Raw genomic sequence first — 24,761 nt, forward strand, 5'->3', positions numbered from 1 at the left:
AGGGGCCACGGGGAACGAGCTGAGGGGCCACGGGGAACGAGCTGAGGGGCCACGGGGGAGCGGGCTGAGAAGTCACGGGCAGAAGGACCGGGGCCACGGGGGCCAACACCCGACTTTCAGGGTGCCCGGTGAATCCTCGGCTCTGGGGCGTAAGTAGAAAACGATTTTATACAGAGTATGGGGTTATATGGAGATATTATACCCGTATACAGGTATATTATACAGGGTATGGGGTTATATGGAGATATTATACCCGTATACAGGTATATTATACAGGGTAAGGGGTTATATGGAGATATTATACCCTTATACAGGTATATTATACAGGGTATATATTATATGGAGTATTATACCTTTATACAGGGTATGGGGTTATATGGAGATATTGTACCGTATATATTATGTTGAGGTACTGTGTATGGCGTTATACGAAGATATCGTAGCATAATGTACCATGTTGTTATATGGAGATATAAGATGGGATTTAGCTTTATGCAGCAATATTACACTACACGTGTGTTATATGAAGATATCCTGCGTAAAATACGCTGTGCTTGGCATTATAAACACAATATAAAGAATATATCCATATAAGCAGAAGCGATACTATAGAGAGCGTTATACGTAGATATGATACGGTATAGAGCGCTACAGGCGGCAACGGTATAGAGTGTTGCGTTACAGGCGGATAGGATACGGTATATAGAGCGTTACAGGCGGATAGGATACGGTATATAGAGCGTTACAGGCGGATAGGATACGGTGTATGGAGCGTTACAGGCGGATAGGATATGGTATAGAGAGTTACAGGCGGATAGGATATGGTATAGAGCATTGCAGGCGGATAGGATACGGTGTATGGAGCGTTACAGGCGGATAGGATACGGCATATAGAGCGTTACAGGCGGATAGGATACGGTATATAGAGCGTTACAGGCGGATAGGATACGGTATATAGAGCGTTACAGGCGGATAGGATTCGGTATAGAGCGTTACAGGCGGATAGTATGCGGTATAGAGCGTTACAGGCGGATAGGATACGGTATAGAGCGTTACAGGCGGATAGGATTCGGTATAGAGCGTTACAGGCGGATAGTATACGGTATAGAGCGTTACAGGCGGATAGTATACGGTATAGAGCGTTACAGGCGGATAGGATATGGTATAGAGCATTGCAGGCGGATAGGATACGGTATATAGAGCGTTGCAGGCGGATAGGATACGGTATATAGAGCGTTACAGGCGGATAGGATACGGTATATAGAGCGTTACAGGCGGATAGGATGCGGTATATAGAGCGTTACAGGCGGATAGGATATGGTATAGAGCGTTACAGGCGGATAGGATAGGGTATATAGAGCGTTACAGGCGGATAGGATACGGTATATAGAGCGTTGCAGGCGGATAGGATACGGTATAGAGCGTTACAGGCGGATAGGATACGGTATAGAGCGTTACAGGCGGATAGGATACGGTATAGAGCGTTACAGGCGGATAGGATACGGTATAGAGCGTTACAGGCGGATAGGATACGGTATAGAGCGTTACAGGCGGATAGGATACGGTATAGAGCGTTACAGGCGGATAGGATACGGTATAGAGCGTTACAGGCGGATAGGATATGGTATATAGAGCGTTACAGGCGGATAGGATACGGTATAGAGCGTTACAGGCGGATAGGATACAGTATATAGAGCGTTACAGGCGGATAGGATACGGTATATAGAGCGTTACAGCCGGATAGGATACGGTATATAGAGCGTTACAGGCGGATAGGATACGGTATAGAGCGTTACAGGCGGATAGGATACGGTATATAGAGCGTTACAGGCGGATAGGATACGGTATATAGAGCGTTACAGGCGGGTAGGATACGGTGTAGAGCGTTACAGGCGGATAGGATACGGTATATAGAGCGTTACAGGCGGATAGGATACGGTATATAGAGCGTTACAGGCAGATAGGATACGCCTTTTTTTAAATTTTTATAAATATATATATGACCCCGTAGCCATCTGCCGGCGCGCTCGGAAAAACCAAAGCGTAGAAGGGCGGTTAGCTGGTTGTCATTTTTTATTGTTTTTTTTTCTCTCTCTCTTTTTTGTATTGTGTAAAAATAAAAATATGCATCCTAGCAACCCAGGGTTTGTATTAAAAAAAAAAAAAAAAAAAAAATTATAGCGTAATTTAGTTTAAATATGTGGACAATAACGTTACTTCGCCGTTGAAAGAATGCGATCCTTTAAGAAAGATTGCGGCGCTTTACGGAGAAAGGACAGCAGGCGCCGGGAAATAGCGTTTTCAGGAGATACTAGACTTTGATTGATTATAAATAGAATCTCGGCGTTTGGATTCTTCGTCGAGCGATGGGGAGGAAAAGATCTTTTTTTTTTTTTGTTTCTCTAAAACCACACCGGCCTTTTCGCGAGACGCCCGATCTAATCAGCGGCGCGGAATAAACGCAGAGGAGCTCGGGCTGCGGGGACAATGACTGCGACACGAAAACTGCTTCCCCTCGCCTTCTGACGTCTTGTTTAATGAGTGAGGATTACGTGAGTACGGCGGAGGTGTTACGGGTCTAGCCCTGTGCGCTGTATACAGTAATATAACCCCCAGCGCTGTATACAGTAATATAACCCCCAGCGCTGTATACAGTAATATAACCCCCAGCGCTGTATACAGTAATATAACCCCCAGCGCTGTATACAGTAATATAACCCCCAGCGCTGTATACAGTAATATAACCCCCAGCGCTGTATACAGTAATATAACCCCCAGCGCTGTATACAGTAATATAACCCCCAGAGCTGTATACAGTAATATAACCCTAGCGCTGTATACAGTAATATACCCCCAGCGCTGTATACAGTAATATAACCCCCAGCGCTGTATACAGTAATATAACCCCCAGCGCTGTATACAGTAATATAACCCCCCAGCGCTGTATACAGTAATATAACCCCCAGCTCTGTATACAGTAATATAACCCCCCAGCGCTGTATACAGTAATATAACCCCCAGCGCTGTATACAGTAATATAACCCCCAGCACTGTATACAGTAATATAACCCCCCAGCGCTGTATACAGTAATATAACCCCCCAGCGCTGTATACAGTAATATAACCCCCCAGCACTGTATACAGTAATATAACCCCCCAGCGCTGTATACAGTAATATAACCCCCCAGCGCTGTATACAGTAATATAACCCCCAGCGCTGTATACAGTAATATAACCCCCAGCACTGTATACAGTAATATAACCCCCCAGCGCTGTATACAGTAAAATAACCCCTAGCACTGTATACAGTAATATAACCCCCAGCACTGTATACAGTAATATAACCCCCAGCGCTGTATACAGTAATATAACCCCCAGCACTGTATACAGTAATATAACCCCCCAGCTCTGTATACAGTAATATAACCCCCAGCGCTGTATACAGTAATATAACCCCCAGCGCTGTATACAGTAATATACCCCCAGCACTATATACAGTAATATAACCCCCAGCACTATATACAGTAATATAACCCCCAGCTCTGTATACAGTAATGTAACCCCCAGCGCTGTATACAGTAATATAACCCCCAGCACTGTATACAGTAATATAACCCCCCAGCGCTGTATACAGTAATATAACCCCCAGCGCTGTATACAGTAATATAACCCCCAGCGCTGTATACAGTAATATAACCCCCAGCGCTGTATACAGTAATATAACCCCCCCCCGGGCTGTGTATTGTTGTCAGTCGTGTGTCTTTCTCGCTCTAACACCACACTGAGCTGATGGTTTATGGCAATGCTAATGAAGTCTTCTTTGTAGACTTTCATTAGTCAACTGGGTGATTAAGACTTAGCCATTCAGTTTTTCCCCAGTTGCTGTATGATTATGAGTCGGGGCTATCTATAGATTGGGCTCAGATAACATAGAAAACACATTTCCGGGAGACCTTTTCACACCCCGGGGTTATTATTTTATAAGAACAAATCAGTAAAAGGTAATGAGGGTTTCTGGGAAGTATTTAACTCCGCGGCACCCGTCTGAGGAGGGAACGGCGGGTTACCGGTCAGCTTCAACTCATTCGAGTATTATAGATTATAATCCCACTCCCGGCTGCCGCGTATCTGCTTTGTTTCCGCGTTCAGACGTCTCTTTTAATGATCTTTTTCTCTTTTTAAAATGAAAGAAATCTTCCCGCAGTAATAATTTGATTTCGACCTTCTTTGCAGAAATCTAATTGCCTAAAATGGTAACGGTGCTGCGGGTGGCTGTAAGGATTCGTTCGTATATCCGGACCCGTCAGTGCGCTCGGGTTTTGCAAATTATTTGTGCCTTTTGGTTCTGTATATTTTTGTTATTTCACGCCAGTATAATATATATATAAAGTGGTAGTAGATACCTAGCATGGCTTTCCAGCAGTGACCGGGGATGTAATAGTCGTTGAAACATAAGCAGTGGTCTCGACGGGGACAAAATGGCCAGTGTAAGATCCCCCTTTTATTAATAACTCCTCCGCTGGATGAAAGTGCATGCGCAGACTGCTGTGCGGCCCGTGCCAATGCGGTGCCATTTTAACCCTTCCAGCGCTACAGCACGCGAGGCACCCTGCTCCGTGCCTCTAATTAGCCGGTCCGTGTTAAATGCAGAGCAGCCGAAAGGTGCATTCACTCTGTTTCCATGGTAACTGCTCCACGTGTAGGACTTTGCCCCCGCGTTGGGCCTTTTGGTCTGTGCTACGGTCGCCTGGTGCCCGAAGTGTTAATGAGGGGAGCGACTCAGCCGTGACGCGGTGACAAAGAAAAATGATCCGGCGCTCTCTGCGCTCTCGCTTCCCCGACGGCGCTCTCGCCTCCCCGTACGCTTATCAGCTGCGATCATGGGGCGGAATAATACAGGAGGGCACAGCCTGTCCTCCGCATGTAGCCCCCCCCGCGCACGCTCGCCCCCGGAAACCATCGCATTACCCGGCGTCTGTGAATATATAGTGTCGCTGGGCATTCGAGGTGCCGTCCCACCTGCTGCACGCTCTGCGCTCCGGAACCCCTTTCCCCGCATTTAGCATTTCGTGCCTGGAACATGTAATTGTCATGTGACACAGAAAGCATCCGCTGATAGGTTGCGAGAGTGTGTGTGATGAATGTGTATGTGTAAGTGTGTGTTAGCATGAGTGTATATGCGTGTTTGTGTGTTAGCGTAAATGTGTGTGTTTGTGTGTTAGCGTGAATGTGTATGTGTCAGTGTGTGTGTGTGTTTGTGTGTTAGCGTGAATGTGTGTCAGTGTACGTGTGTTAGCGTGAATGTGTGTCAGTGTGCGTTAGCGTGAATGTGTCAGTGTGTGTGTGTGTGTGTGTGTTAGCGTGAATGTGTGTCAGTGTACGTGTGTTAGCGTGTGTGTCAGTGTGTGTGTTTGTGTGTTTGTGTGTACGTGTAAGCGGAATAGTCAGGTTTATTATTGTTATTTTTAATCGTTCAGAATGTTATTTTAAAAAGTAGGAAATATTTAATTTATCAAACTGACCCCAGTAGTTCTGTTTTTTTTCTGGTGGTGCTCCAGGGTTAAAGGGCTGTAGGAGGTCAGGACTCCCTTCTTGAGCACAGGTAGAGGGAGAGGGCTGTACTCACCTGTGTAGAGGGGTGGATAGGATTAGCCGGCAGATCAGGCACTTTCTTCACTCTATTAGCCTCTACCTCTTTTTCTGGGAGACTATTCCTCCTGTCTACTACCGTTTCAGATAGATCCCTGTCTATATACAGGGGTGTAGTCACCGGGTCGGTAGCTGTATAGAGGGCAGGAGGGGTCTGGGCTGGGGCAGGATGCCTGGAGGGGCCCGGGGCAGTTAGGGAAGGTGGGCAGCCCGTGTGCCGTGCATCAGCTGGCTGCCAGAGGCCGCATTAGGCTCCGGTTCCTTGTCCCTCCTCCGTGCTGTCACGGTGGGTGGGGGCAGGGAGTGACGTGCAGGTTGAGGAAGCCCAGCTATTCCGATGTGGCCTGCGGAATCCCCGGCAGGGTCACGGGAGGGATCTCGGGGTCCCCGATGATGCTCTGCGCCCCCCACATGGCTGAGAGTCGCCCCTCTGTCACCTAGCGAGCTGGCTATGCTCACCGAGCCTGTCCGGTAACGGGAGTCCGTGTGTGTCGGGGGGGTGGGGGGTGCAAACACTGCAGGGCAGCTCCCTGCCCCGAATCACCCCTGTATCGCCAACCCGGTGCGTGGCGCAGTACGGGCCGGATGCTTATTAACCCCTTTTGTGCCGGTGAGACCGTGTAGGCCTGCACTGTGAAGGGTTAATCCCCTCCTCCCGGTCGCATTCCATTGGTTAGCAGATGTTTCCCCTAAACTTGTAGCTTCAGAATCCGGAGCCCGGTCTCCGAACACGGAGCCTCCACGGCCGGGATCCCCGAGCACCCGGTGCCCCCCTCCCGTGTCCTCGGTCTGTGCGCTTCCTCCCGGGAGCCGGCGGCTTGGGGGCGGGGTGTCCCCGGAGATGCAGGGCAGCCCCGGTGTGTGTCCCCGGCAGCCCCTCCGACCCCCCGGTGACTGTTGTTGTGTTTTTGTTACATTGTAGCGGAAAGAATGTCGGAGAGGGCCGAGGATGACGTCAGAGGGGAGCAGCGCCGAGCGGCGGCCAGGCAGCGGCGGCACGGAGACAGATCGGCGGCTGCAATGGCGGCCGGAGGGGAGCGCGGGTCCCTGCCCAGTCCCGGGGCCATGCTGGGGCAGCCCTGGGGCAACTGGCTCGATGCTGCCAGGCTCAACGGGGCCGACGACGGTAAGTGCCTTCCTGCCCCCCCCCTGTGACCCCCCAAACCCTTCACTGCCCCCCCAGCCCCCTCACTGCCCCCTCCTAGATGACCCCCCAGCCCCCTCACTGCCCCTTCCTGTATCTTCCAGAACTGGATGAAACTTCCAAGGAGTCCGAGAACAAGCGAGAAGCCATGAGACTGAGCAGAGAAGGTGAGTGAGACCAGCGGCCCCCCGGCGTCCGTTCAGTTGCCCCAAACCTCACCACAGCATTAACCCTTCCAACGGCGCCCCCAAACCCAGCAGACGTCGTGGCGGGAGCAGAGCTGTCCGCTTGTCGCCAATGCGCTTGGGTGCCGGGGCCGCTTTTCGATCTCGGGGCCGCGTTTCCACGGGCGATTATGTAGGTGTAAGAACCCCTTTGTATGCGACGTGAGCCATCAGGCGGCGCTGGGACGGCTACAGCCCCCCGAAAGCTATTAGCGCCCCTCAAGCGGTTTCTATGGAGTCAAGGCCGGGGGTCCGTGTTTAGAAAGCTTCCCCCGGTCAGGTTATAATCTTACATCGTAACGCGGCTGGCGGTAACTCGCCCGAGACAGGGCTGTGTAATAAATTGGGAGGATCACGGAGCAAAGGCGGGGACTTTATGCTCCATTTAATGAGTCGGATCCGCCACCCAGAAAATCCGACAGAACCCCGTATTACATATATAATATATATTTATTATATATTTTTTTTCTTTCCCGTTTACGCTTTATCCGTATGATAAATAATAATTAAAATAAAATGGGGTCCTAGAAGGAACGCGTCGGGGGCGCCCTGGGGTTTCCCGCCCATGGTCGGTAGCATCTTTTTCTTTTTTCCTCCCCGTTTTTGTTCGTTCCGTGTAACCGAAAGCTGAAAGTGTTGCGTTTTTTGTAACATGACGTTCTTAGTACTTTCTCTCGAGTGGCTTCATTTGCATCTCCGAGGTTTCAGAGCTCGATCCTCTCGCTCTAATTAGACGCGCTGCTTGACGGCTCCGTCCGGAGGGTAGAAATAAAACGAGGCTCAAAAATGTATTTAGGAAGAAAAAAACCTAAACCCGCTGAAGTTTTATCGCTGAGTATCCGGGTTCTAGATCTTTCTAGATCTCTGGGTTCCGTCCGCTGATGCTTTGTGTTCAGAGCGTCTCTTTATGGAGTGAGAATTATGTTTGGCCTCCACTTCTGGCCGTGCTGGACCTGAGACCCTTCGGCCATTCCGGCCCCCGATATCCCCGGATGCCCGAGCTGTGTAGGAGTCCTCGTGTAGCGGCTGGTGGTCCCTAGGATACCGGTGCCTCTTGGGCCGGTTCTTAGTGTTGTCTTAGAAACCCAGAACCTGCCAGCAGATCGGCCCCCATCCGGCCCCCGTCTAGTCGCTCGTTTCTCCTGCTGTAACGACTCAAACCTTAATCAGTCGTTGGTCTCGTCTTAGATTCAGGAGCCGTATGTCTATCCCACGCATGTTTAATACCCCTCACTGTATTACCCTTTACCACCTCTGCTGGGAGGCTGTTCCATTTACCACGTCTAAATTAGGAATTTACATACAGGACCGCGTTGTGACGGAAATGCTGTGTAAATCTTGTTGAATTTGTAAGTTGACGGGACGAGTGATTATTGGCAGAATGAGGTGGGGGGGGCACACGGGGACCGGCTAACCCGAGGTTGACAGATTTGTGAGTTTAGGAGCCGGGAAGGAGAATGGGAATGCTGGGAGCCGGCGGCGCATGTTTTGAAGCCCAGGCTGCGTCCTGCATATGGAGTCTCTTCCCCGAGCTCTTTGTGAAGAAGCTAGAAAAATAACGTCAAAAGATTGTTTTATTTACTGATATGAAGTTAATGTTTGTTTTTGTTTCTTGTGGAAAACAAACTTTGTTCTGGGGTTCTGGATTCTATCCGTAGAATCCTCCCCGGGCAGTGAGGCCACGAGGCAGCGTTCCGGTGTGGATGGCGAGCGCGTTCCGCTGTGGATGGCGAGCGCGTTCCGCTGTGGATGGCGAGCGCGTTCGGGTGTGGATGGCGAGCGCGTTCCGCCGTTGGCCGCGTTCCGCTCTGAATGGCGAGTGCGATTATCGCTCGAGAGCCGCGGCGGTTAGGATTTTGGACGCGCTTCCTGAGGCTGCGGACACCTTTTTAGCGCCAATATTACCGCAGATGGTCACTCGCTCTGCGTTTCAACTACTGCAGCTCGAGTAACAAAACTATAACACGAACAGGGATAGAAACCCGGAACCTGCCGGCAGATCGGCCCCATTCGGCCCCCGTCTAGTCGCCCGTTCTCCTGCTGTAACGACTCAAACCTTAATCAGTCGTTGGTCTCGTCTTAGATTCAGGAGCCGTATGCCTGTCCCATGCATGTTTAAATCCCCTCACTGTATTACCCTCTACCACCTCTGCTGGGAGGCTGTTCGACTTATATACCACCCTTTCAGATGCTAGTTTATGTGCAGGTGAAAAAGAATAAAGAGCTTTCTATAAATCTGTGTAAAACAATGTGCAGAAATCCATATGATTTTTTTTCTATTATCTCTTTAATGCTGCGTTTCTCCGAATTCGTTGATGCGTTTGTAGCGGGCTCTGCTTTTTATTTATTTTTCTTTCTGTGTTTTGTTGGTTGTTTTTTTTTCCGGTGCCCCCCGCAGTAAATTCTGTTGGTAAGGTCGGCTGTTTCTTCGGGGGGATTATGTCCGGCTCCTCCGGGCTGCCGTGTGATATAAGCGCTGAGGCCATTTATCCGGATAATCTGGTTTGTTTTTGTGAGTTCCTGGAATCCGTCGGAAGAAAGTCGAAGGTTTCCTGCGCATCTTAAGCCTCAGTCTTTGGACCCCCGGGGTCCGATGCCATCTGCTTTGGGATTGGCTGATTGTATTAGAAGCATATCGGGGAACTTCCAGGGGTTTTGCCCCGACCTCGGGGTGAAGGGGCAGATTCTCAGGGTCTGGAGCCGACTCCTTCCTAATCTACCCCGCTGTGATCATATATAAATTGGCACTTTTGCTCCCAGTATGTTCTCGTTGATATCCCTGCTTGAATGCAGGTGACTCACTCAGGAGAGCACTGATTGGCTAAATGCTTTGTTGCCATAACAGCAGAATAAGCTCCCCGAATGCTTCATTTGTGTTCCAAAATATCGAGGAAAATGTTTGTTTTTAACAGGCTTTCTAAACATACTATTTTTTATCAGCATATTTTATTCCTATTTTGTGGAAACATTAAATTCTTCCTGACCGTTTCCTATCCGATAACTGATTTATGCCGCCGTTTATCGCGTTCCATCCGTTTTAGGTTCGGATTGAATGCATTTTTTGTTTTTTTTTTATCCCGTGAATATCTGAAGCTTTATCCGTCCGCCGTCGAGTTATTCTGAAGACGTCTCGTCGCCGGCCCCACCGGACGGTCGCGGGAAATTGCCTCGACTTTGCGTCGGAGCTGGAAGAAATTGGATTAACGGCGTCTGATAACGTCCTCGCTAAACGCCTGCAGTAAAAGCGCATCGCGCCGCGGAGAAGGGCCTTTCGAGTCCTTCGCTCTGTCGTTTGTAGCAGACGTTCAGCTCTCGTGACGACTCGGCCCTCGCCGGCTCATTTATTTCTGAGCTCGTAAAAAGCCGCGCGTCTGGATCGAGTGCTTCGCGCAGTTAGCGGGAGAATCGGAGGTTTAGCCCCCGGGGGCCAAGACTCTGAATCTGAAATATCCCGAATAATCATTTTTACGTGACCCTCAAAAATAACTGTTTTATTCTTTTTTTATTATCATTATTTTCTTAGGATTGCTCCTTCTTTTTTTCTTTTATTATTTATATTAGAGATGTGATCGACTGCAGCTCCCATTATCCTCAGGCAGCCAGTCGCGTATTTTTTCCCTAGGGATCCAGGATTAACGGCTCAAGGCCCCGTTTACAAACCGCCATTTTTATAAGATGCACGATAAGTGACGGCGGTTAGTTGGTTTCCATGGCAACCGCCCCACCATCTATCCTCGTCCCCAAATAAATCACAGAGATGTTTTATATTCTGAAATAATGACAGTTTGGCAATAATATTATTTTTTTCTAGAATTATTTTCATTAAACAATAATTAATGTTGCTCATTTTTATTATTTATATATTTTTATTTTTATATATATTTTTTTATTATTATTATTATTTCTTTATGATTGGCTGGAAGGAGTTAATCATCAGCCATTAATTCATCCTCCGCAGTTTCCCCCGCGGAGAGAGACGTTTAAATACATAAAGGGATTTAACAAAGTACAGGACCGGAATCTAACACTAGAGGGTCAGAGGCTGAGATGGAAGGATGGTAGATACGTGGAACAGCCTCCCTGCAGAAGTGGTAGGGGGTAATACAGTAATGCCGTTTACATACTGCTTCTACGAATCACTTTAACTATATGATATTCAGGCAAGCAGCCGGTTTATTTTCATCGGGACACAAAGAGAATTGCCCAAAATAATATTTTTTTACATTTATTTTTTATTTTATTTTTTTATCATGTAGCGGGTTCCTAAATCATATTTATTTGTTGATTGGCTGCAGAAAGGCAACAAAGTTAACGGGCAAGCAGCACGTTTTTGGGACCTTTTTGCACCGTCCTGCGGTAATCCGACAGGTTTATATAGCGGGACTGCGCACCCCACCAGGTGCGGGATTATAGCGGGGTCCGTGGGGGCAATATGCATGCCGATTCAGGCCGTTGTCGGCTCTATTGAGCACGGTTTGTGCTGGGACTCTGCTCGGTGTAAGTAGCCGAATATTCCGAGGACTTGGCTCTCTGGGTGCGGGAATGTTCAAATTCTCCCATCCCCCGCCCGGCTTGGAAAGAGGAGCGAGTGTGAAACGTCCAGCTGCTGAGACCGCCGCTCGGTACTTCAACCTCCGTGGAAATCGGTATCTTTAGTCCAAGCGGATCACTTTTATTTGCCCGACATACGAAAAGATACAAAGTTATAGATGCTTACAGGGCCTCAGAGGTCTCTTTTCAGTTGGTCTTTTTCTGAGGCCCCCAGAACGCTTGTGTAACTTTGTATCTTGTTCTGTTTCAGCCCAATACGATGTATCGGTTATAAACGTTCACATATGCTGTATACTCATGGCGGGGATCGGAAGGGGCTTGTTCAGGCTTCATCTGTTTTGTGAATACGTTGGGTGGTCAGGAACCGGTCCTTTCTGTGATGAGAAGTGATCGCGCGCGGCAGACCACCTCTGGTGGCTTCAGATATAGAGTTCCTCAGTTTTATTCACCATGGGACTTCTAGTTTATAGCTAACCTCATGTCCGGACTCCGGTGAGCGGATCTTCTATCCCCGAGAGACACGGAGACTTTACTTCCAATCGTTGATAGCATTGACTTGGTGACTAAGTAGGTAAATGTCGAGCGGAGTGTTTTCTGGGGGTACCAATGACCGGGGGACCCGCATGCTCAGGGTGTGACGTCTCGGTTACCAGTCGCTGTAACGTGGAAAGGGGCCGATCTTATCGGGATTATAGGAACAGAACGAGTCTCCGGGGGTCTCTTTTGGAAAACTGGGCCAAGCAATGGCCGCGAGATGTAAGCGGGGCTGCTGAGCAGCCGCCGGTATCTCTTCTCTGCCGGTTACTCTGTGCTTCTTCTTACCTGTTGGAAGGCGCCGTCGGGTCTCTGTTTGGGGTAATTGGTCAATTGCTCTCTGCTGCCAAAACCGTCTCGGCGCTAGAGCCATGAAGCGAGGACCGGCGAGGAGCACACGTGTAGAGCTGAAACAACGAATCGATAAAATCGATAATAATCGATAACGGAAATCATCGATAACGATTTCCGTTATCGATTAATCGAGTGATCAATTCGTTGTTGGAGCACTCGGCTCCTTTTACTTACCTCCGCGAGCGTTCCCCGCTTCTGCTACACGCTCTGCAGTCTCCGCCTTCTAGCTACGTGACGGATGTGACGCGTTCCGGAGGTAAGTATTCTTCATGTCTATGTGCACGGATCGCGGTTCGCTCTGTGCGAGTGGCTCCACTCGCACAGAGCGGTTCGCTCTGTGCGAGTGGCTCCATTCGCACAGAGCGGTTCGCTCTGTGCGAGTGGCTCCATTCGCACAGAGCGGTTCGCTCTGTGCGAGTGGCTCCATTCGCACAGAGCGGTTCGCTCTGTGCGAGTGGCTCCATTCGCACAGAGCGGTTCGCTCTGTGCGAGTGGCTCCATTCGCACAGAGCGGTTCGCTCTGTGCGAGTGGCTCCATTCGCACAGAGCGAACCGCTCTGTGCGAGTGGCTCCATTCGCACAGAGCGGTTCGCTCTGTGCGAGTGGCTCCATTCGCACAGAGCGAACCGCTCTGTGCGAGTGGCTCCATTCGCACAGAGCGGTTCGTGAGTGTGGGTGCAGGGCAGAGTGGGGGTGGGGGTGCAGGGCAGAGTGGGGGTGGGGGTGCAGGGCAGAGTGGGGGTGGGGGGTGCAGGGCAGGAGACTGGGTGCAGGGCAGAGTGGGGGTGGGGATGCAGGGTGTGAGTGTGGATGCAGAGCAGAGTGGGAGACTGGGTGCAGGGCAGAGTGGGGGTGGGGATGCAGGGCAGGGTGTGAGTGTGGGTGCAGGGCAGAGTGGGTGCAGGGCAGAGTGTGAGTGTGGGGGCAGGGCAGAATGTGGGGGCAGGGCTGGGTGCAGGGCAGAGTTAGAGACTGGGTGCAGGGGCACAGTGCAAAGTGCTGGGTGCAAAGTGCCAGTGCTGGGTGCAAAGTGCCAGGGCTGGGTGCAAAGTGCTGGGTGCAAAGTGCCAGGGCTGGGTGCAAAGTGCAAAGTGCTGGTGCAAAGTGCTGAATGCTGGGTGCAAAGTGCTGGATGCAAAGTGCCAGGGCTGGGGCAAAGTGCTGGGTGCAAAGTGCTGGGTGCAAAGTGCCAGGGCTGGGTGCAAAGTGCTGGGTGCAAAGTGCTGGGTGCAAAGTGCTGGGTGCAAAGTGCAAAGTGCTGGGGCAAAGTTTCTTGAACAGTAATAGTCCACCTCTTTTCAGAATGTTTGGGGTTATTTTGTTTCATAAATATTGTGTTTGGGTTCTTGTACTTTGAAAATATTGTTTTTTATTACATCATAACAAAATAAGAATGTTAATGTAAATTTTAAGTTGTTTTTTAACATCCAGTTCATTAAATTCTTTTAAATAAACGAAAAATTTGCATATTGTTTTTTTTTTATCCGATTAATCGATTAATCGAAAAAATAATCGGCCGATTAATCGATTATTAAAATAATCGTTAGTTGCAGCCCTACACACGTGTGTGCGTGTGTGTGAATGTGTATGTATGTGTGTATGTACAGTGAATCAGTGCTCATTCATTTCCCACACGGGTTGAATTTAGTGGGTTTTAATGAAAAGGGTCCGTCCGTCATATTGTTTTCTTTCTGTTTTTCAGATATGCCGATATTCGGCCTCTGCCCGGCCCACGATGAGTTCTACCTGGTCATGTGCAGTCATTGTAATCTGGTCATAAAACCGCAGGCATTTCAATCACATTACGGTAAGTGCTTAACTATTACTTAATAAGTGAGGGTGCCGTTAAATCGGGATTAAAGATGCCAAATATCGCTTATCCCTTTTAATGATCTATAAAGCTCTTGGCGTTGGCCGCGTGCAGTGAAAACGTACTCTGGGGGGTGTAACCTGCGCCGCCGGCGTCTCCGGGACCCCTCTGCCTCGTTTGCCTCTTTGCTGTTGCGTTTCTCTGGAATCATTTGCTGTGAAGAGTTGCGATTATGTTTGTTTCATTTTGTGATATTTCTACACATCCTTTCTGGGTTTGTTTTCCCCATATGCTTTGGTTTTCTCACCCACGCCCCCCCCAAATAAAAAAATGGGTAATTCCTGGCCATTTAGCTATTACACAAGAGCCCCTCTCTCCCTCAGTCCCCCTCTGCACTCATCTTGAACCCCCCGACCCCCCCCGTGTCTCCCCCCCGTGTCTCCCCCAACCCCCTTTTCCCTAGAGCCCCCAACTCTATGGATGGCAGTTGTTTAGCGGGGGAAAGGCGGCTCCGTGACAATCAAGCAGAGATTTTTATGAAAAGACGGGGTAATAAAAGTTAATGCCGTGACGCAGCTCCCCCCCGATGCAGTCTATAGAAACACCTGCACCCCCCATTAATTGATACTGGGGGTCAGTCCATGTCTGTGGGCCCCTAAAGCCACGTGCTATACGGGGAGAAGACAAAGATGTTTTTTTCTTGCTTCACGTGGCCTGCACAAGCGGCTTCCCCGGGGGGCCTGTTTATACTCACATCCATCTGCCTTCTGTGGCAGGGCCCTTCATATGATAATCAGGTCAAACCTAGAAGCCTTTGTCACTGGTGTATGGACGGGGCTAGAGAATGCTGCGGCATACTGCCTGCACCTTTACTGTGCGGCCAGCAGGGGGAGCTCTCGACACCCGCCGCAGGAGAGAGGCTTCTGCAGAACGCCTGGCTGCACAATGTATAGATCAAAAGGTATATCCGTGCAGTGTATAGAGCAAAAGGTATACCCGCGCTGTGTGTAGAGCAAACGGTATACCCGCGCTGTGTATAGATCAAAAGGTATACCCGGGCTGTGTGTAGAGCAAAAGGTATACCCGCGCTGTGTGTAGAGCAAATGGTATACCCGCACTGTGTGTAGAGCAAATGGTATACCCGCGCTGTGTGTAGAGCAAATGGTATACCCGCGCTGTGTGTAGAGCAAAAGGTATACCCGGACAATGTATAGAGCAAAGGTATACCCAGACATTGTTATAGAGCAAAAGGTATACCCGGACAGTGTATAGAGCAAAAGGTATACCCGGACAGTGTATAGAGCAAAAGGTATATCTGCACTGTTTATCGGCAGTGGCATTAACCAAAATAAAAAGGAGCACGTGTTTATTTCTGTGTTTAAGCGGTGATATATTGTTATTTATTCGGCATTCCTCTGGGTTGTTGGATTGAAAGCTCCTCTAAATCGTAAGCCTGTGAGCCGAGCCCTCTACCTAATGTGTGGGTTTGTCTCAGTCACTCTGTCTGTCCTCGTTTTGGCTGTAGGGACGGCAAGAAGTGCTGTATAAATCATATATAATAATTATCGGTCCTGTGAGGCTAACGCTATGGTGGTGTTTATATAACAAAAAATTGCATTATTTTTGTGTTCAGAAGAATAAAAAGGGTTTTATAATATTTTATGGCCAATTGGGTTGAGAACGCGCAGAACCAGAATGTCCGAGCCAGGCCCGAAATAACGCGGGAAGGAAATAATAATATCGGGCATTTGCTGCACGTGTGGAATAAATATTATTATTATTATTCTTTCATTCTAATGCCGGGCATCTGCTGTGTGTCTGGGGCAATCATATAAACTTCCTGTTCCCAGGATCTGTACAATTATTCCACCCCATTAAGTTATCTCTCCCCTATTAAGTTCCTTATCGTTGCTTTTTACTTGGTTTTGCATTTAATCTGCCCACAATTTTTTTTTTCTTTGCACAAAATCACCTGACTACCCCCTCTCCCATTATGAAATATCCGTATTTAATAATTCATGCATTTTAATTTTTATAACTTAAATATAAGTTTATATTTTTCTATAGCGCATTGAGTATTTGTGTAAAATTAGCTATAAAAAATGTACAAATAAAAAAAATAATAATAATAAATAGGTTTTGGTAATGAAGAGGTTAAAAGGTCTTTGAAAGCCGAGGGATGGCAGCTTCTGTTGTGACCGCACTGGATACAAAACAGGAGCCGCTGCCTCCTTGTTTTCATTTTTTTAACCCCCCTCCCCTTTTTTTTTTTTTTTTTTTTGTGCATCTGCCAGGACCTGCGTGTCCGAAATCTCCTTAATACCGTCAAACGTTACACAAACACAAACATGTATCCCCCCTTAAAGGACAGACCCCCAAAGCGTGCCAAATGTACGGATCAATTATGTGAATGGGTAGGAATTTTTTTTTTTCTTCCAGCCTCTAGGGAGGGAGGAAGCATTTTTTTATTTAAACGCGAGCATTTTTTAGAGGCTGGAATTGGCTGGAGGCCCGGCTCTGCACGGAGTTTGAGATAGGTGGGTATGGCACGGCTCGAACACGGAACTGCCGGAAACAAACGTATCTGTTGGGTTTTTTTTCTGGATTTTTGGTTTTCACCTTTTTTTTTTTCCCAGCCCCTATCCCCTCGCTTGTTCTTATCGGGTTTCATTTTTATTTCTTTCTTTCCCGGAGCGGAGTGTTAAAGTGGCCTGTCCAGCGCAGAGTCGATCAAAGCGGATAATCTCGCAAACGAGGGATTAACCGCGCGCGGTCTGGTCACGGAAGCCGTTCTGAAATGTCATTCGAGTGGCTTGGCCAAAGTTCAAAGCCAGACGGGCGTTGCGTGTTCTGTTAACGCGGCCGAAGCGCTGACGCTCGCAGGATCTGCTCGCTTCAAGACAAGCGCTTGTTTTGAGTCGTTGGCCAAAAGAGCGCGGCTGTTTACTAGAACAATCTCCGATCTAGAATGGAGTCTCGCCTCGCTCCCGGGGTTTCGAAGCACGTGTTTAACCCCTCGTGTGGAAACACCCTCCGCTATTTCATTCTGCTTTTTTATTTGCTGTATATTTTTATCACAGGATGTTTTTTGTTTTGTTTCCTCCCCGGCGTCCGTAATACAAAAACGTTTATATTCTAGAAGATGAATTTAAGTGAGTTCTCTGTATTTCAGATGATTTGGGTATTTTATGTTCTCGTTTGTTTATTATTATTTTTTATTTTTTTGCTGATTTGGTTTTAGCTGCAGTTACATTGTGTCACGTCTGAGTCCTTCCGGAAATAATTTCTGCTTTAACCCCTTGAGCGCTGCGCACGATTGTTTAGTGTTGCAAAGAAGCGAGCCGCTTACCCCTGTGTCCTATAAAGGGTTAACTGATCTTTTTTTACATTATTATTATTTATTTATTTTATTTAAGTGTAATGGACCAGAAAGTATATTTGTTACAAAAAAAAATAAATAAAGGCAGTTTTATATTTTATTTCGGTAGCGAGTGCTCTTTGCTATAATTGATGGTTATAGTATTTGGGCAGCCCGTGTACAGCACTGCCTGTAAGGTGAGGTCACTGCTACATTGTGATGTCACCGGGCTCCATGTCCTACCTGGCAGTTGGTCAGCCTCAGTGGCAGCATTTGAGATAATCTGAGCGACTGCCCGGTGATCGAGTCTCGTATTCGATCGATCTTCACAATGAAGAAGGATTTAAAAAGGAAGTTTAAGGCTCTGTATTGTCCCACAAGGTTTCCATCGTGGTCTTATGTCCAGGGTAAGCAGCTATCGTGGGTAACTACCCAGGGCCAGGGTCGGTTAGAAAGGAAGGGGTTAACGGGGTTAAGCGCGGGGTATTTAGTGGGGTACAGACTGTGGGAGGCATTTATTGGTTCATAAGGAAGCTGAAGCACGGATCGTTAGCTCTGCATCTGGTCTGCCAATACTGGGGTCCCTCGTTGTATAAGAGAGCTAATTACGAAGCAGTTGTCATGGTGATTGCCCCACTCTTTTTGAATCGGAGCTGCTTCAGTGACCCAACGACCGTTTTTCTTCTCGTTGGTAAAAATAATGAAATCTGCCGGTAGAATGAAAGTGGATGGACGAAGAACCTAACCTTAATTACCGAATGAATGAATGAATGAATTCAATGAATGGATCTCTATTTCCCTCTTCTGCCATTGCTGTTGGAAGGCTGCTCCCTGCAAGTACAACACTTTTTTTGAAACAAGTGGCCCCGACGGACGTTTAGGAAGCTTTGATTTATTTATAGCTGGCAGGGGACATCCGTCTGGTTACAGAGAATCGCCGTTTCTAAGCCGGCTTCGCTCTCGTTACCTCCGATATTATCGTTAACGATTTCAGCCTCGTTGATCGCGCTGGGTTAAACCGTTTAGCCTCCTTGGCCCGGAGATCACATCCGTAATATTTATGTAAATCCCGCCTCTCAGGAAGGCTGGTTGAAATTACACGTACGGTTCTTATTCTTAATAAAGCGCTGACATATTCCGCAGCGTGGTACAACGTAAATATAAGAAAAAAAGAAATCTCATGTATAGATGCAGCAGGAGTTGAGGGGCCGCACTCGTGGTCTTGCCATCTAACCTCATGGCACTTTTATCCCTGGCAATAGTGGGCTTACGAAGACCCCACGCGTGAGCTTACAATCTATTCTCTGGTAGTGACTTTGAATGAGGAATAATGCAGTTGGGTAAATGACCTCTGACCCCCGATCCTCCGTTTTGTGTCCAGAATCGTGATTTTCTTCTCTTTTTCTTTAATCCTGTAGAAAGAAGACATAGTTCCTCCGGCAGGCCGCCTCCGACGCCCCCATCCACGTCTACGTGTTCCATATATTCCACCGTGGCAAAAAATAAAACGGGCGGCGGCGGTATTGGCGGCAGCGGCGGCAGCAGCACGCGCACGTCCAGCGGAAGCAGTGCCTCATCCAACTCCAAGTTAATGAAATCTCCCAAAGAAAAGATGCTGCAGATCGGTGGAAACAACAGGTCGATACATCCCGCCCAGCAAAGCAAAGCTGCCCAGGATAGAATGTAAGCTCTTCGCTCGCTCTGCACGGATTCTGAGCTCCCTTACGAGTCCTTTCTCTGATCTTAAGGGACGAGCTTTAGTGTCTTCTACTTATGTGAAGACAAGCGGTGAGAAAAGATCACGGCAGCGACTGATAGGTTCCTCGGCGGTAACCGTTGTTCCTCAGCTGAAGGTCCTTGTGGACCTCCAGGCTTCCTGCGCACCGTCAATAAAAAGTCACTTTATTACAAGACGAAGCAAGATTCCTCCATGCTGGTGTTCAAAAGTTTAGGGTCACTTAGAAACGTCCTTGTTTTCAAAAGAAAAGCAGATTTTGTCCATTAAAATAACATGAAATGGATCAGAAATCCAGCGCAGACGGGGTTAATGTTGTAAATGACTATTGTAGCTGGAAACATACAAAGGCCTTTATCACTCCCATCACTCCTGGGTTCCAATGGCCCTTTATCACTCCCATCACTCCTGGGTTCCAATGGCCCTTTATCACTCCCATCACTCCTGGGTTCCAATGGCCCTTTATCACTCCCATCACTCCTGGGTTCCAATGGCCCTTTATCACTCCCATCACTCCTGGGTTCCAATGGCAGTGTAGATTTTCTGTCTCACCAAGCTCGTGGGATGAATGAGGAGAATTGATTTCCGTTTAGGTTTTGTGTCAGCGGGGTTGTTGGCATTTCTGTTATCCGTAGTCACCGCATTGATTCCGTGCTTTTGACCGAATAATAAAATGTGTGAAATGTCGTCTCCGCCAGAATGACGCCGCCGGTTAAAGTGGAAAAGATACATTCGAATCCAAAGATCGATGGGATGTCGAAGGCTGCTGCTGGTCCGAACTGTTCTTCTACTGTGACTTCCTCAATAAAGACTGGCCTTAACTGTCCATCGATACCAAAGCCACCCCTGCCTTCCCCTGGACAAATACCAAATGGTAAAGGGATTCTCTCGACTCCTCCGTTTTTGGAAAAGAAACCGGATGATACCCACAGCCGGAAATTTTTACACAAGAGATTGTCGGGTGAGTGAATCCTCCGGAAGGAGGCGAGTTCCGCGGTGATGCGTTCCGGGTATCTGGATACATTGTGACGTCTCTTATTTTTAAAGGAAGGATTGGGTAAAATAATTTATATTATTGGGCTTGTAGAGAGTAGAGACCCCACCAGCTTCACCATGCGAGCCTGAGGTCGCTAGGAGGTAGGATTCCATACGGGACGTTCCTGCCGCATCGTTCTGTCCTTCCGAATCATCCATCTGATTGGCCGGTTGCTTCTATATTTGTCACTAGAATTGGTCCCCCCTCCAGAGGTCAGGAGCCGTGTTTTGACTTTGGCTGACCCTCTTGGGTAGGGTGGTCTCACAAAACCTGGCCCTCTGTCTCTTTGTGGTTGGCTCTTGCTGGGTAGAGAGTAGGTCCAAAAAGTATGGAAAAGGGGTCCACTCCGGCATAAAAACCCCCCACCAAACTGAAAAGGAAGAAACCCAGCAGGAGCTAGAAATTCCATTTCTCAGCTCACTGACCCCAAACTTTCTTTGCCATCAGAGCATAAAATACATTGAAACAATAAACTTCTTAAAACTCAGGATAAAGCCAAAAAAAGGTGGGCGACCTCCCAGCCTTCAACCAAATGCCTTTCCCCAAGGGTTACCTCTGGTGAAACGTCGCTTTTATGTCCCGCAGATCGAGAGTTTGACCCCGATATACACTGTGGTGTCGTCGACGGAGAAACCAAGAAGCCCTGTACGAGGTCCTTAACGTGCAAGGTACGGGGGGCCAGCGTCGATTCTTTTTTGTTTTGTTCTATCAGCATTTTCATTTTTCCTTATAATTGAATTTTGTGTCGCTGCACTAAAGAAAACATTCCAAGGTACACAAAAAGTAACACTCTTACCTTTAAAATAAGATTAGAGTAATGTTAAAATGCAATCTTTTTGTGTAATTGTACATTTTGTGTAACCCCCCCCCCCCCCTATTTCTTTAGACACATTCCTTAGGCTACCGGAGAGCAGTACAAGGGCGCAAGAAACGTTTCGATGTGTTGTTAGCGGAGCACAAAAACAAAAGCAGGGAAAAGGAACAGCTACGTCACGCAGAACATCAGCAGCCGACGGCTGCGCTCAGGGAACCAAATCCCGCACCCTCGAAATCTTCCCAGGAACTGCACCAAACCTCCCATGCACTTAGTACTCCGGAAGCGAATAAGGCCAAGCTCCACAACCCCAGTCTTCCAAGGTCAGTCTCGGGCTTAACGGTCGAGCCAAAGCCGCCCCGCGTCGAAGCGATGAACGTAGACGCTAACAAATGGACCTCTCCTTTCCGTCTTGGCCCCCGCAGGGCTCCAAGCTATCCGGCGCAGCACAGCGGAAACGCTCCGAGCGACTCTCCCTCCGTGCACGAGTCTCCCCACCCGGTGGTCTCCGCCGCTGAGCCCACCTCTAGGTTATCCAGCGACGAAGGGGAGGCGGACGACAAAGAGGACCTCGCCGAGAAACTGGACTGTCATTACTCAGACCACCATCCGCGGCCGGCAGCCGTAAGAGCATTGATACTGACCGAGAGCCCAATCGCTCTCTGGGCGTTTAACGATGATGCTGTTTCTTTTCTGTTTCCTTTCTTTCTTTTTTTTTTTTCTTTTTTCTTTTCTGTTTCTAGATGTAGATGCCTTTTATGGACATCTTTCTAAAACGGTGATAGAAACTCTATGATCCGTTTATGCTAAACTACCGCCGCCTTTCTCCTCTACAGTTCTGCTCCTTCGGCAGCCGACAGATTGGAAGGGGGTATTACGTGTTCGACAGACGGTGGGACCGCATGCGATGTGCGCTCAACTTCATGGTGGACAAACATCTTAACTCTCAGATGTGGAGGTACGTGAGCAAGAGCTTCCGGATCGCTTCTTTTATTTCTACCCGAGATGCGCGGAGGCCGATAGACGCTAAGACGTGAGATGTACGAACTTTCTGTACCGATAACGTGTTATTGTTTCTTTCTGGTAGGAAAATTCCTCCTGCGTCTAGTAGTTCAGCAACGCATACTCCACACCGGACCCCCGCGAACCCACCGGCTACTGCCCAGAACGCCAGCGGCGCGGGTTTCCTCTCTCCCGGATCGGCGCCCTCCTGTCCTCCGTCAGCGACCTCTCCCTGCACGCCTCTTCCTCACGGAACCACGCTAAACTCTCACCCGTCGGCTCTGGGCGCGGCGGACCCGGTCAACAGTATGCAATCCAGACAAGTGTCTTCTTCACCATCCACACCGTCAGTGCTTTCCTCGTCCCCCATCTCCAGCAAACCTCAGAAATTAAAATCCAGCAAATCTCTGAAACCCAAGGAACCGCCAGCCGGCGGCGCAAACTGCGGCAATGCCGGAAGCAGCTCAGGAAAGAAAAGGAAAAACACCCCGCCGCCCCAGCAGCTCGCCCACCCTCCTTCCCATTCCGCGGAGACTTTTAGGAAAAACTGTGTCGCCAACTCCGGGAGTTACCCCTCTCCCGCCACGACGTTATCCCACTGCAGCTCGCACGCCATCGGCCTCAACGCCGCCAACAGCAGAACCAACTCCGTGAGTCTTAAAAACGACCAATCAGGGAGGGGCCCTCCGGCCGGGAACCCCGCGGAGTCCATCAAGAGAATGAGCGTGGTGATGAACAGCAGCGACTCCACGCTTTCGCTCGGGCCGTTCGTTCACCAAGCGAGCGAGCAGACTGTGGCGCCGCACAATAGCTTCCCCCACTCGCACTCGTCCCTGGACAAGATCGTGGGCAAGAAACGCAAGTGTCCGGTGGCCTCGGGCGGCATTAACAGCAAACCCAGCAAGATCGCCAAACTGCCGCCGGTGAACAACGTCCACGCGAAACACAACAGCGTCATTCCGGGAACGCAGGCCCTGGCGAATAACGCGCTTCGCCATCAGGTACGGTGCCCCCCCCCAGGGATGGAAGGGGGAGCTTAATCAACGGGGGACTTCATAGGCTTGTGTTATAATGTCGTTAATGGTGCATTTAACCCTTTTTTTGTTAATACCCCGTAAATTGCATTTTTTGTTATGTTAAGCCAGTAACATCGGGTTCTGCTCCTGCCGCCCGTTCTCCCGCACCGTTAGATTTAGCAGGCTTTAAGTAGTATTTTGTGGGGTGGTTGATACAGTTCCCCAGAGCTAGGCTTCCGGGCAATGGCCACCTTCGCAGACCTCCCCGAGGAGACGTCGCGCTCGTACCCCGCGCGGCTCGCTCTCCCCCGGTGTCTGATGTTCATGGTGATCATCGCTTTGACAGGGGAAAGGGGGGATTGGGCAAAAAAACAAAAACGAAACCCACCAGCTGTTACTATGGCAACAACAATTTCTATCCTAAGCCTATCAGGGCAGACATTAACCCCTGATAAGCCGGTCAGTGGCTGGAGAATTTCCCCGAATGTCTAGTTCACAGGGTATCAGTGCCGTACCCCCCCCTTTTGCTATTGTTTAAGGTTAGAATTTGGCGCATGGGGGCCGCAGATTATGTTATTGTTACTCGATTAGCAGCCTCGGGCTTTTATTACAATCGCGCCTCTCTGCGCATAACCGCTGTCTGTGAATATTTAAAGTAGGCCCTAAGGAGGAAAGCAGTTAAAACAGTGTGTGTTTTTAAGTGGAGTCCTGCACCAGTTGCATAACAAACTGCAAAAATGTAAAGAAGTCCCATTTAAAATTATTTTTTTCCTTAAGCATAAACCCCAGCACTGCATACAGAAATACCCCCCTCCCAGCACTGTATGCTTTATGGCGATGCTAATGAAGTCCGTCCCTCCATAGACGTTCATTAGTCAGAGAGTCAGACTTAGTGATTAAAACTGAGCCATTCTATTCATTGCCCACATGGTAAGGAGCCAGGTTGTTTACGCATACGCATTTTATGCTATATCATTTAAAGTGCCCGTCGTAATTCTTCATTCCTAATCTTATTTTTTTTTGTGTGTGTGTTTTAAAGCCAAAGACACGTCCCTGACATCCGGTACTAGGACTGGTGAGAAAACCCATCTGGACAGCTTTTCACCACAATCAAAAACAAAAAAAAAACACAAAAAAACAAGTTTTAAAGAAAAAAAACAAAACCTCCAGCTGGCTGTGTGGACTCCAAGATGCCTTCGAGATATCTCAGCTTTTCCATGGTCCTCAGGGGTGGAAAGTTTTTTTTTTTTTTTTTGTTTTTTTTTGTTTCGGACTCGTCAGCTGAATGAGGAATTCCCTGAAGCCATGTTTGTAGCGGCGATCGTTTTCACGGGGGGGGCGCCACAATATCTTTTTTTTTTCTGCCGCTTCTATCGGTGTTGGCGGACTCATTCGCTTGCTACAAAACCTGTGAGAATTTATATTTGCGTTGATTGCAAACTTTTGTACACATTTTGGCCCGGGGCAAAAGATTCAGTTTTTTGTAGAGTATATATAAATATAAATATATATTAAAAAAAAAAACAAAGTTTGC

The 24,761-nt window shown here is 48.5% G+C and overlaps 1 protein-coding gene across 1 annotated transcript; it reads left to right on the top strand.

Moving 5' to 3' along the window:
* The first annotated feature begins 5,840 nt into the window (after positions 1–5,840).
* ATXN7 (ataxin 7) lies at positions 5,841–24,368 on the top strand. Its single transcript, XM_053469352.1, has 12 exons — positions 5,841–6,120; positions 6,572–6,775; positions 6,898–6,960; positions 14,159–14,263; positions 19,043–19,307; positions 20,058–20,320; positions 20,981–21,063; positions 21,282–21,532; positions 21,635–21,833; positions 22,046–22,167; positions 22,297–23,212; positions 24,267–24,368. The coding sequence occupies exons 2-12, from the start codon at positions 6,580–6,582 to the stop codon at positions 24,282–24,284; spliced, it is 2,481 nt and encodes an 826-aa protein (XP_053325327.1). The 5' UTR covers positions 5,841–6,120; positions 6,572–6,579; the 3' UTR covers positions 24,285–24,368.
* The last annotated feature ends 393 nt before the right edge of the window (positions 24,369–24,761 follow it).

The sequence above is a fragment of the Spea bombifrons genome, chromosome 6 (genome assembly GCF_027358695.1).
Source record: "Spea bombifrons isolate aSpeBom1 chromosome 6, aSpeBom1.2.pri, whole genome shotgun sequence".
In the NCBI taxonomy this organism is placed as follows: Eukaryota; Metazoa; Chordata; class Amphibia; order Anura; family Pelobatidae; genus Spea; species Spea bombifrons.

Excerpts from the sequence above, each read along its gene's own strand:
- ATXN7 (XM_053469352.1), top strand. The coding sequence starts at position 6,580 with ATGTCGGAGAGGGCCGAGGATGACGTCAGAGGGGAGCAGCGCCGAGCG. Across the intron at positions 14,264-19,042 it reads GGCATTTCAATCACATTACG|AAAGAAGACATAGTTCCTCC; the intron begins GTAAGTGCTTAA and ends TTAATCCTGTAG. Across the intron at positions 22,168-22,296 it reads CTTAACTCTCAGATGTGGAG|GAAAATTCCTCCTGCGTCTA; the intron begins GTACGTGAGCAA and ends TCTTTCTGGTAG.